Source organism: Rhinichthys klamathensis, unplaced genomic scaffold (assembly GCF_029890125.1).
Source record: "Rhinichthys klamathensis goyatoka isolate OS25496 unplaced genomic scaffold, OSU_Roscu_1.1 h1tg000310l_1, whole genome shotgun sequence".
NCBI lineage: Eukaryota > Metazoa > Chordata > Actinopteri > Cypriniformes > Leuciscidae > Rhinichthys > Rhinichthys klamathensis.
In genome coordinates this window covers 919,898-942,500 of record NW_026606828.1, presented here as the reverse complement: position 1 = coordinate 942,500, position 22,603 = coordinate 919,898, and the positions used below count along the sequence as shown (strand labels likewise).

Below are 22,603 nucleotides of genomic sequence, written 5' to 3'. Positions count from 1 at the left end.
TTAATTACAGGACAAACTTTTTCAGAAATACCGAGACAGTGGTGTGCAAAGATTTTACAGCATGATTTTCATATTTTAAGATTGAAAATCTGGGACAATAGTAAAACATACTTTATAAGTGTATTGTTTGGAACATTCAATAAAATAAAAAAATAAAAAAAACGTTTATGACTGTTTTAATGTGACTTTCATTAAGAAAAAAAATGAAAAAAAAAACATACGGTTTAAAGTGCCCCTATAGTGCCTTTTTAAAGGTTCCTAATTTTGTTTTGAAGGTCTCCTACAATAGGTTTACATTCATCAAAGGTCAAAAAACACTTGAATTTTCACATTATAGATATTATAGTAAATAATATGTGTGTATATGTGTATATATTTATATCTATGTATATGGGAGATAAGCTGTGCTATGTTATTTTTTTTTTTTTTTTTTTTTTTGTGTGTGTGTTAATATATATGTATATATTATTTTATTTTGCTCGAAATAAACTTCAATCAATCAATTATACACATTGCAGCATTACCTCTTTTCTCACAGTGTCTGAAATGGTTTGATAAAGGATTCAGTCTCTCTAAACCCCTCCTTTCCGAGAACCAACTCTGCTCTGATTGGTCAGACGGTCCAGTCAGTTGTGATTGGTCTACTCTGCTCTGATTGGTCAGACGGCCCAGTCTGTTATGATTGGTCTACTCTGCTCTGATTGGTCAGATGGCACAGTCTGTTGTGATTGGTCTACTCTGCTCTGATTGGTCAGATGGCCCAGCCTGTTGTGATTGGTCTACTGTGCTCTGATTGGTCAGATGGTCCAGTCTGTTGTGATTGGTCTACTCTGCTCTGATTGGTTAGATGGGCCAGTCTGTTGTGATTGGTCTACTCTGCTCTGATTGGTTAGATGGGCCAGTCTGTTGTGATTGGTCTACTCTGCTCTGATTGGTCAGATGGCCCAGCCTGTTGTGATTGGTCTACTGTGCTCTGATTAGTCAGATGGTCCAGTCTGTTGTGATTGGTCTACTCTGCTCTGATTGGTTAGATGGGCCAGTCTGTTGTGATTGGTCTACTCTGCTCTGATTGGTCAGATGGCCCAGCCTGTTGTGATTGGTCTACTGTGCTCTGATTAGTCAGATGGTCCAGTCTGTTGTGATTGGTCTACTCTGCTCTTATTGGTTAGATGGGCCAGTCTGTTGTGATTGGTCTACTCTGCTCTGATTGGTCAGATGGCACAGTCTGTTGTGATTGGTCTACTCTGCTCTGATTGGTCAGATGGCCCAGCCTGTTGTGATTGGTCTACTGTGCTCTGATTAGTCAGATGGTCCAGTCTGTTGTGATTGGTCTACTCTGCTCTTATTGGTTAGATGGGCCAGTCTGTTGTGATTGGTCTACTCTGCTCTGATTGGTCAGATGGCACAGTCTGTTGTGATTGGTCTACTCTGCTCTGATTGGTCAGATGGCCCAGCCTGTTGTGATTGGTCTACTGTGCTCTGATTAGTCAGATGGTCCAGTCTGTTGTGATTGGTCTACTCTGCTCTGATTGGTTAGATGGGCCAGTCTGTTGTGATTGGTCTACTCTGCTCTGATTGGTCAGATGGCCCAGTCTGTTGTGATTGGTCTACTCTGCTCTGATTCGTCAGATGGCCCAGCCTGTTGTGATTGGTCTACTCTGCTCTGATTGGTCAGATGGCCCAGTCTGTTGTGATTGGTCTACTCTGCTCTGATTGGTCAGATGGCCCAGTCTGTTGTGATTGGTCTACTTTGCTCTGATTGGTCAGATGGCCCAGTCTGTTGTGATTGGTCTACTCTGCTCTGATTCGTCAGATGGTCCAGTCTGTTGTGATTGGTCTACTCTGCTCTGATTGGTCAGATGGCCCAGTCTGTTGTGATTGGTCTACTCTGCTCTGATTCGTCAGATGGTCCAGTCTGTTGTGATTGGTCTACTCTGCTCTGATTGGTTAGATGGCCCAGTCTGTTCTGATTAGTCTACTCTGCTCTGATTGGTCAGATGGCGCAGTCTGTTGTGATTGGTCTACAGATTACAGTGCATGTCAGAAACTAAACGCTCATTAGCAGTGTTGGGAAAGTTCATTTTCTACATGAACTAGTTCAAAGTTCAGTTCACAAATTTTAAAATGAACTAGTTCAGTTCATAGTTCATACTTCAAAAAATGAACTAGTTCATAGTTCTTTTTTTCCATATGGTGCTGCAAGCTTTTTTATTTTTTTATTATTGCCACAGCCCATATACAATACAACCACAGACAGCAATTATTTTATCGACGGGCAAAGTTTGCACAGAAATGTAAGATTTTTCCCATCCTCACCGACCTTGTCATAAAACTCGTTTAAATAATCATCCTCGCTCGATGCTTTGTCGACTGACTACATGCTGCTTTTTGTCTTGATGACGCATGCGGTGGCCGCCATGCGACCGGGTGCGACACTGGTGGTTGGTGTTGCCAGATTGGGTGTTTTTTTCGCTACATATTAAGGCCTGTTTACGTGTGTTTTAGCCGGGTTTTCGCCTGGAAGGCTCTATTGAAATCTGGCACCCTATTGAACGAAGTTAAACTGAGAGAGCGTGCGCTCACAGACACCAGAATGAACGAGTTCACAGTAACGTTCATCAGGCAGTAATTCAGTACGTTCAGTTCACGTTCGCACAAAATATGAACGAGTTCATGAACTATCGTTCATTGAACGCGTTCAGGCACAACACTGCTCATTAGCATATCTGAATTCTAGCTCCGGATCTTGTACACAGGGATTCTAACAGTAACAATGTCAGTTTTACCATTTTAATTAGAGCCTGAGTCCTCATCCTTTGGAAGTGCATGCAGAAAACAGCATCTTCTTGACATGTCGACAACACGAACCAAACTCTTCCAAACCTCAGCTATAACTACAGTGTTAGAGGGCGGGTCAAAGTAGATGTTGCTCGCGAGCGTACACTGAAGACCATAGGTGGCATTATACAAATTTGTTACAAACCTATGTAAGTTCGTGCAGGAAGTAAGACTGGAATTACTGACAACTCGTTTCAGGCAGTTCAGAATCGGTTCTTTTTTCATTTATCCTACACTTTGATCTTTGATCACAAACAGCTATACTTTAGTAAAATCAACAAAAACGTGTTTAAGGATACACTGCGCGTCCGCTTGGTGGATGGTCTGGTCGGGCTGGTTGGCGTGCTGCATTGCGATGGCGTGAGGAAACTCGCCGAGCATCCGCTGCTGAAAGGCCTCCAGGCGCTCGTAATCGTTCCCTCGACACACAAACTCTTTATTCTGTTCGGCGGCAACACACACAGACAGAAGTAATGAGGAAAATGGAAGAAACTAGACAATACAGACTTTGAGGGACTGAATGTGAATAGAATAAATCTCTCATAATTCAATCCTAATTTATCATCATTTTCCCCTTCATTGTCATTTGAAACATAGTATTTGGTAAACCAAATAGCTTAATAAAAAGAAAATGTTGCAAATCATAGATGAATTACAGTGAGATCTGGAAGAAAAGTGCCCCCTAGAGGACATGATGTTGAATCACAGGATAAAGATGACAACATTTTAATATTAGAGGGATAGTTCATAGTTTCATAATTGAAAAGTTGTCATAATTTGCTCACCCTCATATCATTCAAAACCTGCATGACTGTACTTGTTCCATAAACATAAAAGTAGACATTTTGAAATAAATGTAATCATACAACATTGTGAGGAAAGATTGTCAAGAATTTATTTTTGGGTGAACTATTGCTTAAAAAAAAAATTTATAACAAGACAATGATATCTAAAATATTTACCTAAAATAATAATATTTTATTATATTATATTTATATTATATTATATGTGCTAATATATATAAATATAATATATAAATGCTAGAGATTTTTGAATAATTGCAATCCACAATTACAACATTGTGACCAGGTACTGTCAAGAATCTATTTTTGGATGAACTAAAAAAACTCCAAAAACAATTTATGAATAAGACAACACATTTAACTTCCAAAAATAAGCCTTAATATTATATTTTGTATATACTATTTGGTGAGCTATTGCTTAAAAACATCTTTAAGGCAGTTTATTAACAAGACAACATCTGTAAAATATTTACCTAAAATAATAATCATTTATATAATATTATTAATAGTACATATGCTATATATATGAATGTAATATAAATATGGTTAAAGAGTACCCTTAAAAAGAAGGGGAACTTCTTGCCGTAGAATCCGACTCTGAAGAACTCTGGCTCAAGGCGCTGCTGGTTCATTATTTTGTCATAAAAAGAGGCTTCCATCATCTATCAAGAACGCAAATAAAACAGACCATTGAGCACAATGTAACACAAACAACTGTTAATATGACAAATTATTGCCACAATCTGTGAAGCAATCGACTGTGTAACAGAATAAACAAAAAACTAATGGGGAAGTTTAACAGTCGAAGCCAAACGCCTCGTTAGGAAAACAATTGGCCATAAGTATAATGAACATACTGTAATAACAACTCTATCTAGTTCAAATAATTGCTGTATTTAAAGCCACTGCTAACAAAAAGCAGACGTTTGAACTGAAGATTAGGGTGTACAAAAATAAAAAATAAATGCAAATTAAAAAAATGACATGCATACATAGAAAAATGGTCTATAAACAGGAAATACTCACCCTCATTTTGCTGAGGTTCCTGTAGTCATAATACGTTTCGTACTGATTGGCCAGTTCTCGACACAGTATGATGCAGTTTTCCCAGCACTGGAAGGAAGAGTTCAGTTTGTAATTTCGACGTATTTTTGGTTGTATGTATTTGTTATTTTTATGTACAAGGACTTTGGTACCCGATGTGGTTTTTGAAAGTGCTCTAGAAATAAAGTTGAGTTGAGTTTTAAATAACAATTATACTTCATACATTAAAGTATATTTTTAGTTATAAACAAGGACCCCTTTTCAAAGAGGTGAATAATTGCAGCTATAAGTTTCAGCCACAAGATGGCAGTATGTAGAAAGAAAAGAACGCTGATCATCAGCCATTTGTTATTGGAAATAAAGGATTTCCAGTCACACTGTCACTGCAAATATCTAAACAGGTTTTTACTTCTCTGCCCAGATCCTTCAACATTCAGCATTATCAGCCACATGAATGAGTTTATGGTGGGTGGACTGCATCTTAAAATGAGAGATGGACTCACTTTCCCTCTGTCAAAATTGTGTATGATGGTGAGATGGAGGCATTCCTTCCTCTGCCACTCGCTCTGCATGGGGTACGTGAGAAACTCTCGGAGAGGCCTTTCAGTCCACTCCAACAGCTCGTCGTACAGCAGGAGGGTATACGACGCCTCTGCAACACATTTACACAGCTTTTAAAACCGAATATTGAAAAAAAAACTAAAACATTATTATTCATAAAAATTGAAAATTAAAAAATAATTTAACTAAACTATTTTTAAAATATATTTACTATACAAATTATTATTATTAGTAGTAATATTATTATTATGCAACACACAGTTACACAGATCATATAAAATTGAAAAAAAATAATTACAAATTATTATTACTATTATTATTATGTAAGTTACAGATCATAAAAATAGAAAAAATTATGATTATACAACAACATTATTATTATGCAACACAGTTGCACACATCATACAGACAGAAAATGAATATATTATTTTTTACAATAGAAAATATTATTATTATGCAAAATAGTTACACATCATTCAAAAATATATATTATTATCATTATGCAACAGTTACACAGATCATAACAAATTGAAAATTACAAAACATTTGTAATATAAAATATTATTATTATTAAAAAGTTGCACAGTTCATAAAATTAAAATACTAATAATTTATAATAGAAATTATTATTAGAAAAAGATATTTTAAAAATAAATTATATTAAATATATATTTTTTTAAAACATACCGTACATTTAAATAATTTAAAATTAATTGGTGCAGAAATGACTTGCCACATATTTTGATCAGAGGTGGGATACAGTACAAAATCAACATAATCAATATACTGTCAAATAAAAAGGATACGGATTAATGCAAATATATTGAGCAATTGTTACCGGTGTGATTTTGTGCCTTCAGGTGCAGCTCATAGAGCTTGTGAATATAACGGATGTACATTTCTTCTTTATTCAACTCAGTTTTGTAGAAGTTCTGAAAAGAACAGGACAATGTGAGCAGAACATCCTTTTTTTTCTGAGGGTCATCTCAATAAATACCAAAAACTACAATAAATAAAAAGTCAAATGTGTCATATTTTTCAATGTTGATCTCAAGTAAAGTAACATTTAAGTGAAATGAAATGACAAAATATCAGTAATATCCAAACTAACCAGAAGGTTGACTGTACATCCCATCGTTTTCCCATCAACCTCTCCGATCTTCATGCAGTCCCTGAGAAGAGAGGAAGAACATTGCATGAAACCCGAGTGTGTTTGTAGTGTATAGTGTATGCGGTCTGTGTTTGTGCACGTGTGTCTGCTTTACCTGTAATCTAGTAATCTTTCCATCAACCGTGTGACGGTAGCGATGTGGGAAACGCCACTTTCTCTCCAGGTCTCTCTCTCGATCTTCTTCAGCAGACTAAATCACAATCACAGACATGCAGTATTCAGATCTATTCCAGGAACTAAACTCACTTAAAACAATGACTGCAGTTCATAGTATTTAATGATGGTCTCACCTCGGATATGGACCAAACAAAGGAATTCTAATGCAGAAAAAGGAAAAAATGAGAATATTTTAGTATATTTTAATAGAATATATTTTTTAAATTATATTTTAAAGTATTTCAATATTTCAAAACTAATATTGTGGAATATTATAAATATTTCAAACAAGTGTTTTCTATTTAAATATATATTTTAAATGAATTCAAAGGAGAACAGCATTTTTTAGTAATATTATAAATGTCTTTACTGTCACTTTTGATCAATTTAATGCATCCTTCCTGAATAAAAGTATTAATTTCTTAAGAATTCGGACTCACATGTTGTTAAAGAGCTCTCTGTAAGTCTCATCTCCTTTGCCCTCCGACATCAGACCTTCTAGTTTGTCTATTAGTTTGGCCTCCACCTTTAGAGACCAATCAAAAATGTTATTTTTCCTTCTTAAAGCATTAAGTCATAAATAAGTCCACTTTTTGACTAATGTTAGTCAAAAACATCATCATGTATAAATCATGCATGACCATTCCAGGCTATATTTGCAATTATATAGAAAGGCTTTCTGCGAGATAATTGAAATAACAAATGAAAAACCCAGACTTGCTGTAAATCACGTGGCACCTTTAAAATGATTTAGAAAATAAATGATATATTCAATTTGACATCTGGCTCGAAATCTCGCCGACAATCCTTTTCAAATTATGATTCCATTCTTAGTAATAAACGAGCTAGATTTCCTGGCATCCACAGCGTTTTACTGTGACGCCCGCACATAATTCACTGTGACATGAACATCACGCTGCTCTCGCGCGCTGAAACATGTTCATGTCACTGCGATTTCAGCACCTGTTTGAAGTTGCCGCTCCGCTGCTGTTCGGAGTCCATCATATCGTGAAAAACGGGGATGAGGACGTTCCGCAGATCCATCTGTGGTACCAGAGTCACCTCCATGAACGGGCCAATTAGGGTAGGAATGAGATTTAACTTATAGTCACCTGGAAGACACCATCAAATATTCAAGTTCATGTGAATCCATAAATGATCAATGCTGATTTGTACCGAAACACGTACCCAAATGCTGCCACATGCTGAAAATCTCACAACCGATCATCACTCTCATGTCACCATACCTTTAAAAACACAAATACAGTCATATTAATTCTGTAGCAATTCTAGTAATGGCGTGTCATTACGCAGAATGTGTTATCTCATTCTCAGTAGGATTCTGATCATATAAAGGAAAAGAACAGGAAGGGGTCTCACTTCTCCAGGACTTTTTTCCTCTTGGAGGGCGGGAACATTTCCAGTTGGAGGCAAGGCTGGTTGATGAATATTATACAGAGATAAAAATAGGACTCCCATACCTACAGATAAAAAGACAGCTAATTAAAATGCTGACTATGATTCAACATTTAACTTTTATCATGTTCCCAGGATGCACCAGGAGATGAGGAAGAAAAGAGAATTCTCCTTCGCAGTCATTTTTGATGTCATACAGCACACTGTAGAGAATGGCAATGTGCAGTCCTTCACCTGACCTTTAAAAAGTACTTTTAATGGTGTGACCTTACAAGTTGATTCTGTCATATGAAATATTTGATTTAATTTAGATGTCAGAAGCACATTTTTAGGGTACTTGATCAAACATTTTTATAGTGTAGATGAGAGATCGTGGCTTTTAGATCTACTGCTTTCACACGTACACAGTGTACCAGAGACGTCTGAATATATTTACATATTTAATCAAATAGTTAAAGTGACAGGCAATCATTAGTGAGTTTAATATAGTATATGCACATTTTTCTCTGGTATTCCAGAACTCTGGAGAAAATCTGTAGTATTTAAACACCTGCATGTTTATAAAGTTTTTTTTTTTTACTTGAGAATTAAGATTATGTCCAAATGTTTCACAGTTTCATTATATTCATTATATACACTGTAATAATATTAAATGTGAGAACTTTTGCTATTCCCCGTGTTCGATTCCCAGGCAAAAGTGTCAGGTGACACTAACATTTGAGCTCGTTAATTTTTTCATGTTTTCGCCAGAAGTCTCATGTTCATTAATGCTGCATTTTTTTTTATCAAAACACAATAGACAGTAATATTGTGAAATATTATAACAATTTAAAAATCTATGTTGAAAACAGCTTCATATTTTGGTGAAAACCGTGATCATTTTTTTCTTTGCTGAAAAGAAAGATCAAAAGACCAGCATTTATTTGAAATAGAAAGCTTTTGAAACATTATAAATATCTTCATGACTCCAAGTATCCATTTCTTTTGAAAAAATCTTACTGAATACATAAATGGAAAATCTCCTTACCTTGAAGTCAAATTTCTCATTAAGGAAGTTGTTGCGCAGGGTATCAGAGAGATACAAGATGGTGGTAATAATGACGCTAAACACAAACAAACAGAAACGTCAAGCAATAAAACATTTCTATGGTTGAATGAGATTAAATATGAATCGTTTCAAGCCTGGTTTTACAAGCCCTTACTTATTAGCGACCAGTCGCATGACAGTCCAGTCTTTTGGGAACATATCCTGTCGGATAAGTATTCTGAAGACGGTGAATAACTGCAGGATGAAACTCTGGGAAACCAGTGTAAGAGATCGTACAGTTAGACTACAGCAATCGCTATTATCACGGCTGTGCTTTGGTAATGTGTAGAAAATGATTTTACCGTTAGTTCATCTTTAGTGGGAAATCTGCTGAGAAGCTGTTGGTACTCTTTGTCTTTTAGCTGCCGTAGCAACGCGAGCAAACAGGCAACAAATTCACCCTGAAACACGAACACATCTGTGTGTTATTCCATATACTGAAATACTTACCCTCAAGTAAATATAAAAGGTCAATAGAAAGGTCAGACGCACGGTAACATCCTGGTACTGCAGGCGCAGGGAGGAGGCAGCGGGCTGAGGCCGGTTGGTCACTTCCAGTATAGTTCTGAGTAACACTCCAGACAGACTCTCCATGACCAGATTCACCTCCTCAGACACTCCACACTCCTACAGACAGAAACAAAAAGATTTCTTTTCATATATATATAAGAATGAATAAACATTTATTTGTAAATATAAAAAAAAAAAAAAAAAAAAATTAATCCTATGATATTAGATTTTAGATTTTCATTTTAGGGCTGTCAATTGATTTAAATGTTTACATTTTGAATTAATTTTGTAATATGCTGACCGAATGAATCAAATTAAATAATTTATCACATATATCAATATTTATCTACTAACAAAAGTTCCATTATATGTAAATCACTGAATAAACATCAGTTTCAGGTTGAAAACATAGTTTAAGGAATCAAATTGCGAATATAGATAGGCCTATAGGTCAGGACAGGAGGTAACGATTAAATAAAATTTCTAAAACTTATTTAATTCGATCTTTTATTATTTTTTATATGAAGGAGTAAAAACTAATTTGTACAAATTCAAAAGTCATTTTAATGTTTTCAAAACTCAAATTATATATATATATATATATACACATTTAAATATTAATTATATGATATTACATTTTTGTATATTTATTTAATTATTTTACTAGAGCTGTCAATTGATAAAAATTTTTTATTGAATTCATTTTATAATGTTGATGTAATTAATCAAATTAAATAACAATGAATTAAATAGAATATTTATTCAGACTATATTATTGTAGTGGATCACTGAATAAACATTTGATTTAGGTTAAAAATGGTAACTATATTGTGAAATTTACATACAGGTCAGGGGGGTCATGATTAAATTTGTAAATTATTTTTTAGATAATTATACTTTTGAACATAATATAATTGTTGCATTTTCTCCATACAAAATCAGCAACAAAAAAAAAAAGTACCAAATCTCCCCCAGCAATTCCAAAGGGGGAAAAACAGAAATGAAAAAAGGACAAGACCTAGAAACGAACTAATAAATCGAGATGCGAGTGAATTGACCAGTAAGGAAATGACTGTAGCAGCAGTTTCTGACCGTGGCGGGTGTGTTGAGCGTCAGCATGCTGGTGAGGATGTTGGCACACAGAACCAGCTCCTTCTGCTCCTGCAGGTGTGTGTGCAGCAGACGCAGAACTACAGGTAACAGCACACACCTCGACTCTGACAACACACAAATACACATACATAAGATTCAAGCATCTTTTAACCCTTGAAAGACTACTGTGTCAAATTTCTAAAGACCCTAAATGATCATCATGATCCAAACTTTGCTGGGAAAAAAAACTGTTGTACATAACCTACTATACCTTTTGTTGTTAGATTGATAGTTTATGCTTTTTAGCAAGTAAAATTCCTTTTAGTACAACTATAAAAACATCCACATAAGGTCGAGATTCACATTTTTCTACTATTTCATATTTCAGGCTTTAAAGGGTTAAGACACAGTGTACACTAGCATTTAGATGGCCTCTAATAGATCTAAACTTGATTTTCAGCAATAATTTTTCATTTTGAAATGCTTTAAATCAGAAAGCTGAGTGATCCTTTACCCGGGTTAATGTAAAGAGGGCTCTCCACGGTCTTGGCCATGCATTGCAGTTTGACGGCCTGTAGGGGGCAGTCGTTGTGCGCGAGGGCGGGCAGACTGCTCAGCGTGTCACGGGCCAGATTTGCCACCTCTCTCATGCTGAAGATCTTTAGCAGCTCGCAGCACACAGTCGGGAACGATCTCAGGAACACGGCCTGAGAAAATGCCAATAAACACATCGCTAAGTGTTTGTTTAGTACAAAAAACCCCAGTCAAGCTCATTAGGTGGAACCCAAGAGATAAGTTTAAAGTCACCGTGAAATCAAAATAGACAAATCTTGTTATTTATTTCATGTAATATTGCATAAATACTGCAGTATTTTATAATAAATTATGTATCTGTGCACATCAATATTTAAAAAAAATTCATGTACCCTCGTAATCTTTAATCAAAATAACTTCTCCCTCTCTTTTGCAGCGTCATCTCTTCTCTTCTCTGATGATGTGTTTACCGGACCGAGGGCGGGATCAACCTGTCACTCAACATGAGATCGACCAATAGCAAACCACAACCATCCAATCAATTTCTGATGGACAAAATCAAGTCCCGCCCTCCATTTTTTCTTTTTCGAGAAGCAGTTTCACTCAAATATATGCCCCAATAGGGAAGAAAAGACTATCGCAACTTGTTTCATGCCGACTTCAATAATATGTGTAATGTATATTTTGTGCATTTGTGTCACTGTAGTACAACCGCTATCATCTTCCTCCAAACACATTTGCGCATTGATTTACTGGGAAAATGTTCCTCTGGTGCGGTAGGTGACGTCAAACAACAGATGTAAGCAAAGGCACTTATTCACACACACAAATATTGTGGTGACACGAATATGGCACAGATCCAGTCGCCTGCATGTGCTTTGGATTATGCCGCGGTGTCCAAAGACACTTTGTTTTCTTGGCTGTGTTAATTGAAATCTGCTCTCTTGCTGGGCTGCCATAACAAGAACAGACTTGTGTGCGAGTTCAGTGTGAGTGAATGTGCGAATGTGCGCGCGTCCCCACTGTGCCACCGTTAACGCTCGTCGGAACGAAACGAATCTCTAAAAGAACGGGAGCGGGTCTCTCTGCCCGACGGACACACATGGCTCTGCCGACTCCAAGCTCGCGGGCCGTGACAGTGTGTGGCAGGCTTTTAGCACGCACAGCATGCGTCTCTGTTTGTGTATATCAAGACTGGATTAACTCTCCATGGGCTGGCTGAGCTTTGAACGCTGCTATGCTAGCAGAACAAATGTGGGTGGGGCTGAAAAAAAGTACTGTACTCAATAAACACTTCTAACTTCCTGCTAACTGTCTTCCCAGTGTTCATCTCAGCGGGTTCATCTCAAATCGGACGACGCACACGCATCTATAATATGGTCTGTTGAAAATAACAACCTGTAAAACAGACAGACAGAGTTAGTCTAATGTATGTTCCTGTCGATGGATACGCATTCTGACTTCCCCTAAACTTATATGACCAGTCATGTACACCGTCATCACCTGGGTTTTGAACCTGAAGAAATTCACACAAAATTGATGTCAACATGCCCGCTTTGGCAAGTATCCTAGCAAACAAAGTAGGTTATGTCTTAAGTGAACGTAAACAGTCGAGAAAGACGACGCATGTGTATCAGTGTCAGTGCACTGGATCCATGCATTCATTATGTCTTAAAGTGACACCAGCCTAACATCCCTGCTGACGGTTTTTCATCAAACAATAAAAGACAAGTGAAAACAATATGGAATGTTTACATTTGATTACTTAATTCAATTTCTGTACCTGAAAAGCACTGTTTATGTTATTTGTATATTTGCTCTATTGTATTTATTTGTGCTGTTGCTTGTGGATTTATTTTTATTTGACAGTATTCCTTTTTTCCCTGAACATAGCACATACCAAACCGTACCTAAACAGAGCCCCTAAAATCGTGATAAAAACTGAACCGTGAGTAATCTGACTCGTTACACCCTATATCATCATCATAATCATAATTCAATTTGCTTACATATGAAGTCCAGTTTACAGGTAAGCGATGACCAGATTAGTGCATTCCAAACCATAAATACACTGAAAATATATCTGGATCAAAGGTGTCTGGATGGTGTTTCAGCTAACATTGTCCACAGCCTCTTTCTCTAAGGTCAGAGGTCACCAATTAATAGACTATAATCCACAAATCGTTTTAAAGCAAACGATTTTTAAAGCAGCATGCGAAACAGGAATAATAGTTGCCAGAAACAATGATTTCTGTTGGTCCAATTGCTAAAATGTGATTGTTCAGATCTTTGCTGAGAAAAAAAAAAGAAACTGGATCTTGAAACTGGACTGGACTTGAAACTGAGCAACTTTAGGTTGTAAAGATGCAATTTTATGATGGTATAGTATGTTCAAAAGCGCTGGAATACCAGCTTACTACACAGCAAGTACATACTTTCTCATCACTCAGTGAAGTGCATACTTTTTGTATAAGAAGTGTGTGAACTTGAACCCGGTGTAGGCGTACAGGCGTACAGGCGTCTGTGTGTGAGTGTCTCTCACCTGTGTGTGTGTGATGGGGCTGATACCCTTACTCTCGTGAGACAGGAACAGGTGGATGGATTTGAAGAGCTCATGAACAGAGCAGCGGAACTCCTCCTCGTTCTGGCCTCCGGTAGCCGCCGCGTACAGGCGCCGGGACTGCACAATGTACTTAAACAAGTACTCTGACGCCTGTGGGCCACACGACATCAAACAACTGTTATTGAAATAAATATTTTAAATCACATTAAAAAGAAATCCGAACTAAAAATCCAAAACATGTTTAAAATGATTTCTTAAACCTGTAAACCCTGACATATGAAATAATAGTCAGTAAAATCTATTCTTTATATGGAAGTTTATTGAAACTTTAGACAAAATATAAACAAAATCTAAAGAAAAGACTTTGCATATGTTTATGTTGAGTATCATATTTGATACATTAAGGCTTTTATGACTATATAGTATGATATAGTGAGAATATGAAGCTCACACTAGAGAAGAAAAAAAAACACCTCAGTTTTATTCAGAGGCCCGAACTGAGCAGAAATATGCAATTTGGTGCAGATGCTGATATTTATATGGTCAAAAAAAGCTTGTAATGTAAATCAATTAGATTTTTATAGCAGTATAAAAGCCTACTTACATTAAATGCATACAGTACCGGTATATAAATATCAGATGTCACTAATAAGTCTTAGTAAGTGATATTTAAATGCTTATTTGTATGATCAAAGCTCTGGAGATTCTTTTTGTGAGGGCAAAATATATAGTGCAATTTAATATAATGATGATGATTGAGAGATGAACAAATAAATGTTCCTCAAAAGCCTGATGGATCATATTTGATACTCGCATTTTAACATGGTTTTTGCTTCAGTCCAATACGAGTTCATCTTGAAATATGACTAACATTATAAAAGTTATTCTTATACGTTAATTTTTAGAAATCTGTAACGATTTCACATTAATAAGACAAGTGAACCTCAACCTGAAGGTGGACGTTTTTAAAATTACAAAATACTAAAAGACCTTTTAGCTTCTAAAAAAAACCTATCAATCAGACGACAGAAAGCATGTAGTAGATTGTGCAGAAACCATTTTTTGATCATGTTGATCATTTAGAGCCTTTAGAAATGAGCATATCAAATATGGTGGAGAAGGCTTTACAGGGTTAATTTAATATATATATAATTTAATATACTGAACATATTGGAATGCATTATCTGTTTCTTTATTACTTAAAAAAAAAAAAAAAACTGTAAACATAGTGTGAAGAGCATTTTCTGTTTTTAAACATTTCATTCAGAAAGAGCAGAAATACCACATGATGAATAGAACGCATTGTACCCAAAGAGGTTTGAAGGGTTCAAGGTAAGAAAGTGGGAATTGCTTTCAAACAACACCTTTGAAGGGTGTAAACGAGTGTGTGATGCATTTGGAGAATGTGCCTGGTGGTAGCAGAACGGGCGAATGAAGAAAGAAAAGACTGAATGTTTGTAGCTTAATTGCATGATGGGTAAGAAAATAAGTTCCTGTGGGTGAGAGAGGCTGGAGAGGTAGAACAGATGAATCAAGGGTATTCGTAGCTGCTGGGGAGAAAGCTTAGATGATCAGGACAGAGAACCAGCAGGGGCTGAGGGTTTATCATGATAGACAGACAGAGAGAGAGAGAGAGAGAGAGAGAGAGAGAGAGAGAGAGAGAGAGAGAGAGAGAGAGAGAGAGGGTGCATATGTTTCCTCATAGATTTGCATACATACTATACTGTGACATACATCCTGAATGAAGCGCATGTTAGCGTTCTCACCTTCAAAACCTGCTGGATCTGTTCCTGGTGCTCGGCATCAATGATACGATCCACATACCACTTCAACACACGGATCAGATCCCTGCAAGCACAAGCCGGGAATATCAGACATCAGGAGCAAAAAAAAATAAAAAGATGTTTGTTAAAACTTGCCGTTTATGTATGAATGTTGTACTTTTCTGTTTGTCCTGCAGGGAACATGCATAATATCACAAATTATTCATAGGCAGTGCTCAAGATTTTACGGAGCCTCTAAAATGACATCTGCAGGGAAAAGAAAAATGTTTGCACGCTCATTTAGACTGTTCGGTACCTTTACATCCTTGATTTTTTATTTTTTTTTCACAAGTTTTTATTTAGTTATATTTTAGCTTTTAATTTCAGTTTAGTTTTAATGGCGAATAAACAAGTTTAAACTACCATTCAAAAGTTTTTTTTTTTTTTTCAAGATGTCTCTTCTGCTCACAAGGCTGAATTTATTTGACTAAAAATACATTAAAAACAGTAATATTTTAAAAAATCATTACAATTTAAAATAACTGTTTCTACAACATGATCCTATACTGATTTGCTGCTCAATTGTTAATATAGTTTTTAGTTTTTGACAAAAAAAAATATTTCACTGCTAGTTTTTGTCTTCATAATATTATAAATATTTTTCCATCAACAATCATAACCTTGATAAGATTACAAAATTAAAGTATTCCTTAAATCTGACTGCTAGATGTTATTCCAAGACTCCTCATCGGGTATGAAGTAAATCTGACGCATATCTTAAAGTTTGCTCATGCACCTAACAGGTTTTGTAAAGTTTAGGAACCGACAGAATCAGAGGGCTCTGACAGGTTGAATGCTGTTCCAAGTTCAATAAAGGTTCTTAACGGTCCAGCGTATCCCATGAGAAGTCTTAAACACTCAAGCGATGAAACGTCTGAGATGTTTCAAGTGATGGTAACAATGAATCAGTGGAGTTAGAGAGCACAGGTCTTCATGAATACTTAATACAGCTGCCATGAAACTTTGTAAATAAACTCCGGTTTAATGGTCTCTGTTGCCAGTCAGAACCCATTACAATGGTTTAAAACGTCCTTCGGGTCCAATCCATCAAGACCTGTGTGAGAAGGAGAGTGTGTGTAAAGGTGTACATTTATTCACAGTCTGTGGACGGCGTCTACAGTGGGTCAAAATCTTGGAAAACCTGGAAAAAATACTTGAGGAAATAACAGTGAGGAAATTTTACTTTTGGTTAAACTTGTTTATTTGGCTATGTTGCTTCAAGGACGTTGTGATTAATTACAAATGGGGGGGGGGGGGGGGGGGATAGTTGGAGGAAAACTGGGTCTTTATGAGCCTCTTGTTGATTTTGGAAGCCCACGAGAGTAATTTGGCCATAAGGAGAAAATTTGTAACATTCCCAGCATGGGATTGAAATTATTGTCAGCCACAGTGTAATACTAGCTTTCATTCCCCCTAAAGATTTTACTTGCAGTCCAATTAGATCTTAATTAAACACACTGTAAAACTTGTGATTGTGATAAAATCAACTGCCTTAAAAATAGTCTTATCATATAGTCTCAAGAATAATCTTTATATATTATTTATCCTATTTATATTCACCAAGATCTGACTACACAGCCTTCAGTTCAGTTCAGTTCGATCAGATTCAATTTGATTGGAAACGGTTCAATTCAATTCAGCTTTCTTCAGATAGATTCGATTCAGTTTAGTTTTGCTTGATTCATCTCAGCTTGGTTCAGTTCAGTTAAACTCATTCCTTTTCAGTTCAGCCAGTTGTCAATTAAAAAATCCGTTCAGTTAGATTCGATTCAGTTGTGTTCTGTTTTGGTCAGTCAGATTCAATGTGATATAAATCGGTTCAGTTTTGTTTGTTTGCTTTTTTTAATTCAGCTTTGTTCAGATAGGATCAATCCGGTTCGATTTAGCTCAGTTCAGTTCAGTCTGTTCAGTTACATCGATTCAAATCTGTTCTGTTAGATCCGATTCAATTCATGAGCAAATTTCTACACCTAGATTGTGCCATAAATGACTAATGTAATACGGACCTCTTATTTCACACTACTTAGCGTTGCAAATTTAAATACTATAATGTGACTCAACTGTTTATTCTCTAGCGATAACAGCAGTAAATGCCCTGGCAGCATCAGCTACATTTACTTTAGATACTTCAGGATTATTGACACTCTGTTTGAACCCAGCGACTCTGTTTTTCACTACCCTGAGACAAACAGACCCTCATCACCACATCATCCATCCTGACTGCAGATTAACCTTAGAGTGTCTTTGAGCATGCTGGGAAACACAGCGCAGTGTGAACATGTATGTGTGTGTGAGTGTGGTTACAAAGCACATACATTAAACTGAAAATAGGCTGTGAAAAAAACAAACACTGTGAAATCTATTGGAAACATATCAAGTGGGATTTTCCTTTTTAAATATAATAGTAGAATATAATACTATGTAAACATAGGCCTAACGCACACAATGAAAAATAAAATAAAATTGTAAACACTTAATGTGCACTGCAAAGTAAAAATAAATAAATAAATAAAACATAGATATAAGAAATGTAAACAAATACTTAACACACAAAGCAAAATAGTATGAATTTAGGCATCACAAAATTGTACGAAATGTAAATATATACTTAATGCATACAATGCAAAATAAATAAACTAAAATAAATGTTTGAATGTAAGCATCACAAAATCATAGGAAATGTAAATATACACTTTACACACACTATGCAAAATGAAAAAAAAAATGTAAAAAAGAAGAAACCGCATTACACAGGACACGGGACACGGGACAGAAACACGGCACAGCGTTATGGGAACTGGGTGACGGAAACAGTGCGAGAGTGAGTATTTTGCAAGCCGCCCACATCCACCTCAGCTCTGACACTGATGCTCCACACTTCAGTGCGTTACAGAAGAGAGACCACATCACTGCCCACACACACAACCACAACACACAACCTCATTACTGACAGACAGCACGGCCAGAACACACCGCACACACAGAGAGAGAGAAGACAGGTAAAACATGAGGGGGAAAGAGGGAGAGACAGAAAGGAGAAGGTGTGTTTGTGTGTGTGTTGAGGAAGAAAAAGAGAGAGCAGAGGTGGGAAAAACTCAAATATTAGGAGGAAAAGACAACACTCAAATGCGTCAACCTTTTGGGTTACACATGCAATCTGAAAACCCCTTAATATTTGCCATCAGCACAAACACACATCATCTTCCTGACCACACATACAGGACAAAAACTGCATTGTCAGTAAAATGAAACCGGTTATGACAGATGAAAGCAAGACTGCGCCGTGCTTTGTGCTCCTTTCATCTATCTACATTACCAAACGCAACTCTTTCAAAAGCATGACTCGCTATTTCAGCTGAACACCACAGGAGCTCCAGTATTTCTGAGTGTTTCAAAACTCATACAATTCTCCAATGCATCATTTTGACTTGTTGTGTAGCCTGTTTACTAGGGCTGGGAATTGTCATAGTCCTTAATTCGACCTTAATTAATTGATTCGATATTACATGATATTCAGCTGCCGGTTTGATATGTATTGCAATTTCTTGTGTGTTTAAGTATGCAAGTAATGTTTTATGCATTTAGCATTTTATGATTTTTGGCTCTTGATGTCCTGGGTATTGATTTCTGTTAAAATACTTTAAATATTTAATTATTTTAAAATATATATAATTATAAAAGTACTGCTTAAATTTAAAATAAATTAGAAACAATGCCAACAACTAACTTAATAGCTTAAAAATACAAATAGACCAAAGAAACAGATTACGAGCAATAAAACAAATAGTGCTTTCATTCAGAGGGCTTGAGCTGTGAACGTTTTCCAAAGTTTTGTTTCCTTTTTTTCTTACCATTACATTTTTCATTGTACAAGCACTTTTGCAAAGGCGAATACCTAGAGCACGTGTCTCGAAATACACGTTTTAAAAGTTGACTAGACTGGCATCTTAAAAACGTGCGCTGCATTTTCTGTGCGAGACGCTGCAACAGACGTGAACACAGCGGTCAAAGACGTCCGTCAAGCGCGTTTACATAGAAAAACAATGCAAAAAAGCGCAGTGGAACGAAAAATCGGACATACCATACGTTTTTTTCATCGTTTTTCCCCCCGCCCCTAATGTTTACCTGTAGGATAGGGCCCCAGCGAAGTGGTTCTCGATGTAGTTGTCCATTACGGGCTTGAAGAGCTGGAATTTGCTGTCCTGCAGCAGATTTATAACATGCACCTGAGGAGAAAAGAAAAATCATCATCCCAGTAAGGTCGTAAGCTAACTTTAGCAAAAATATTAATATAATTTATGCTAATTAAGTCCCTTTGGATTCCTATTAGAGTTTATTTTCCAATACTGATCAGCAGAATAAACAACTGCAGAATCAGTTTCCGAATCACACATCTTTGGTGAAACAACCATTGGTGAATCAATCGTTTGGCAGATCCATTAAATCCATTGTCAGATCAAACACTGGCGAATCAACCATTTTATATCAGCAGTTGATGAATTAACCACTAAGAATTAACCATTTTTTAATAAACTCTCTGTGCATCAAACATCAACATATTAAACACTGGTGAATCAACGGTTAACACACAGTATCTGGTGTATAATACCAAATGAATGATATTAAATATTGGTTTCAGTTTAAATTATTTTATTACGTGAAAAGGAGGTGGCTGTGGAATTATGAGACTTGAAACTAGCACAGCTTTGTAGGAAATCAATTGCCCTAGACAATGATCATTTTTTATAATGGCCTGCAAAATGGAGCAATTGACCAATCAGAATCAAGTATTCCAGAGAGCCAAATAAAAAGTAAAGTTATTGTATAAAACACTTCCCACGCAGCCTAAGAGAACGCTCAATCATGCGGAGTTTATTTAAAATGTGCTTTCTGATCTAGAAGTACTTTGTTCTGCCTGAAATAAAGAGGATATGAGGACAGGAGTTGGATTATAGCAAGAGAAGTCTAAGATGGATTTTTATGAGTTGCCATATTTGGCATGTAACCGTGGTAACACAGTCGAGGAGAGATGAGGAAAGCATCTTGTACTCATTAACAGCAAGAAACTGTCTCCTTGCGGAGGAGATGGATGAGTTTGTATGAGTTTGCAGTCAAAATATGTAGAGTATCTGTGGAAACTAGAAACTTGAGAGCAATGCATTGTCTACATTTTATACATTCACATATTTGAACAAAACATCACTCACCAGGCAGTCAAACACCTTTAGTCCATACCGCTGGGGACTCTCGTCTAAAATCCCAAACAAGGTGTCCAGAGTGTCCTGTAAAAACTGTACAGAGAGAATCAAATGTTACAGTCAAAAAAAAATATTCTATGCTATTTCTGCAGTTTCAGTGGTAAAAGCAAGTTGCTGTATGTGGTTTATACCTTAACAATTTCAGTGCCGTCAATGTCCTTGAGTTTGGAGAGGCAGTCAAGGATTCTGTCCAGATGGATTCTCCATTTCAGCAGGTCCAACATGTCACCTGAAAACAACACAAGAAAATGTTCAACAACACAACAGTTTTGAAGGTAAACCATTTAAATTGGGTCAACAATTGTCAAATCACCTGTTAGTGCATCAACCTTTAATGAAACAACCACTGATGGGTCCATTAAATCCCAGTGCAGATCAAATGTTGCCAAATCAACCACTAGTGAATTACCAACTATTTAATTAAAAACTGGCGAATAACCTGTTTTCATATCAGCAGTAGACAAATCAACAACTAAAGAATTAACAATAGGCAAATCAAATCTCAACATATTAACCAGTATTAATATTAACATTATTAATCATTGACAAATCAACTGTTGGGTGAATAAACCATTGACAAATCCAAATCAATCATTGATGAATTAATCACTAGTTAATATGTTGAAAATTGATTTGCAGACAGCTGATTTGACAATTGTTCATTTTTTAGAGGTTCATTCGCCAACTTCTGATATGAAAACACAGTTTATTCGCCAGTGGTGAATCATTGACGAATCTAAATCAATCATTGATGAATCAATCACTGAATCAACCAGTACCGAATCAACTGTTGGTGAATCAACAGCTGCTGAATCAACCAGTACCAAATCAACCATTGGCGAATCAACTGCTAGTGAATCAATCATTACTGAATCAACCATTGGTGAATCAACTGTAGGTGAATCAACAGTTGTCATATCAACCATTGGTGAATCAAGCACTGGCAAGTCAACCATCATCATTGGTGTTAACTGCTGGTGAATCAACCGGTACACAAATCAACAATTCGCAAATCAACTGTAGGTGAATCAACCGTTGTCATATCAACAATTGGTGATTCAACCTGAATCAGCTGGTAGTAAATCAATCATTGCCGAATCAATCTAAGGTGAATCAACCGTCAACCGCTGGCAAATCAACTGGACAAATGATCTATGAACCTTTAAAGGTGCCTTTCAAACATTTACATGTGATGGGACAATGCAGGAATAACAAAGAAATAAAGACATGATTCACCTTAAGGTAACATTTAAAGGGGCAGTATGTAAGAATGACAACTAGTGGTCGAAATAGGTACTGCAGTCGAATTCAAAATATCGGAGATCGTCGTTTCTCCCGCCACCTCCTCCTCAGACTGGACGACGCTCACACGGGTTGCCAGATTGAGCACACGCAACAGGAACGAGCGCAATGGACAATGAAAATTGGCAACGTGCAGTATCTCAGACCAAAACAATAACAAACATTCCAGCCTGGAAACGCACATTTCTAAGTAAAATAACCTGCTGTAGAAGTGTTTTTCAAAGAAACGGGTATGTGAACTTGTTTATGTAGTTTATTCAATATATGTAAACATATTATGGTATTTTTATGCTTTAGTAGAGTGAAAAAGTTACATACAGCACCTTTAAGGTTAATTTTAAGGTGACGTATTACACATTACTACATGTACTTACTAAAGTAATAACAGTAAATTATGCATAATTACAAGTAACTAACCCTAAACCAAACCCTAACCGTAACTCTA

General features: G+C 36.3%; 1 protein-coding gene across 2 annotated transcripts in view; it reads right to left on the bottom strand.

Moving 5' to 3' along the window:
- dock4 (dedicator of cytokinesis 4) overlaps positions 1 to 22,603 on the bottom strand; it is a 71,745-nt gene that overhangs the window by 9,628 nt on the left and 39,514 nt on the right. For both annotated transcript variants that reach the window (XM_056270949.1, XM_056270950.1), the window contains 23 exons: positions 20,988 to 21,085; positions 20,806 to 20,889; positions 19,724 to 19,824; positions 15,542 to 15,623; positions 13,755 to 13,925; positions 11,193 to 11,385; positions 10,679 to 10,803; positions 9,569 to 9,703; positions 9,379 to 9,477; positions 9,192 to 9,286; positions 9,017 to 9,092; positions 7,954 to 8,054; positions 7,762 to 7,820; positions 7,537 to 7,685; positions 7,014 to 7,099; positions 6,708 to 6,734; positions 6,512 to 6,607; positions 6,358 to 6,418; positions 6,085 to 6,178; positions 5,189 to 5,337; positions 4,668 to 4,754; positions 4,199 to 4,303; positions 3,138 to 3,279 (listed from right to left, as the gene is read on the bottom strand). In XM_056270949.1, the coding sequence (XP_056126924.1) occupies positions 3,138 to 3,279; positions 4,199 to 4,303; positions 4,668 to 4,754; positions 5,189 to 5,337; positions 6,085 to 6,178; positions 6,358 to 6,418; positions 6,512 to 6,607; positions 6,708 to 6,734; positions 7,014 to 7,099; positions 7,537 to 7,685; positions 7,762 to 7,820; positions 7,954 to 8,054; positions 9,017 to 9,092; positions 9,192 to 9,286; positions 9,379 to 9,477; positions 9,569 to 9,703; positions 10,679 to 10,803; positions 11,193 to 11,385; positions 13,755 to 13,925; positions 15,542 to 15,623; positions 19,724 to 19,824; positions 20,806 to 20,889; positions 20,988 to 21,085 (2,415 nt within the window). The remainder of the gene's footprint in view (positions 1 to 3,137; positions 3,280 to 4,198; positions 4,304 to 4,667; positions 4,755 to 5,188; positions 5,338 to 6,084; positions 6,179 to 6,357; positions 6,419 to 6,511; positions 6,608 to 6,707; positions 6,735 to 7,013; positions 7,100 to 7,536; positions 7,686 to 7,761; positions 7,821 to 7,953; positions 8,055 to 9,016; positions 9,093 to 9,191; positions 9,287 to 9,378; positions 9,478 to 9,568; positions 9,704 to 10,678; positions 10,804 to 11,192; positions 11,386 to 13,754; positions 13,926 to 15,541; positions 15,624 to 19,723; positions 19,825 to 20,805; positions 20,890 to 20,987; positions 21,086 to 22,603) is intronic.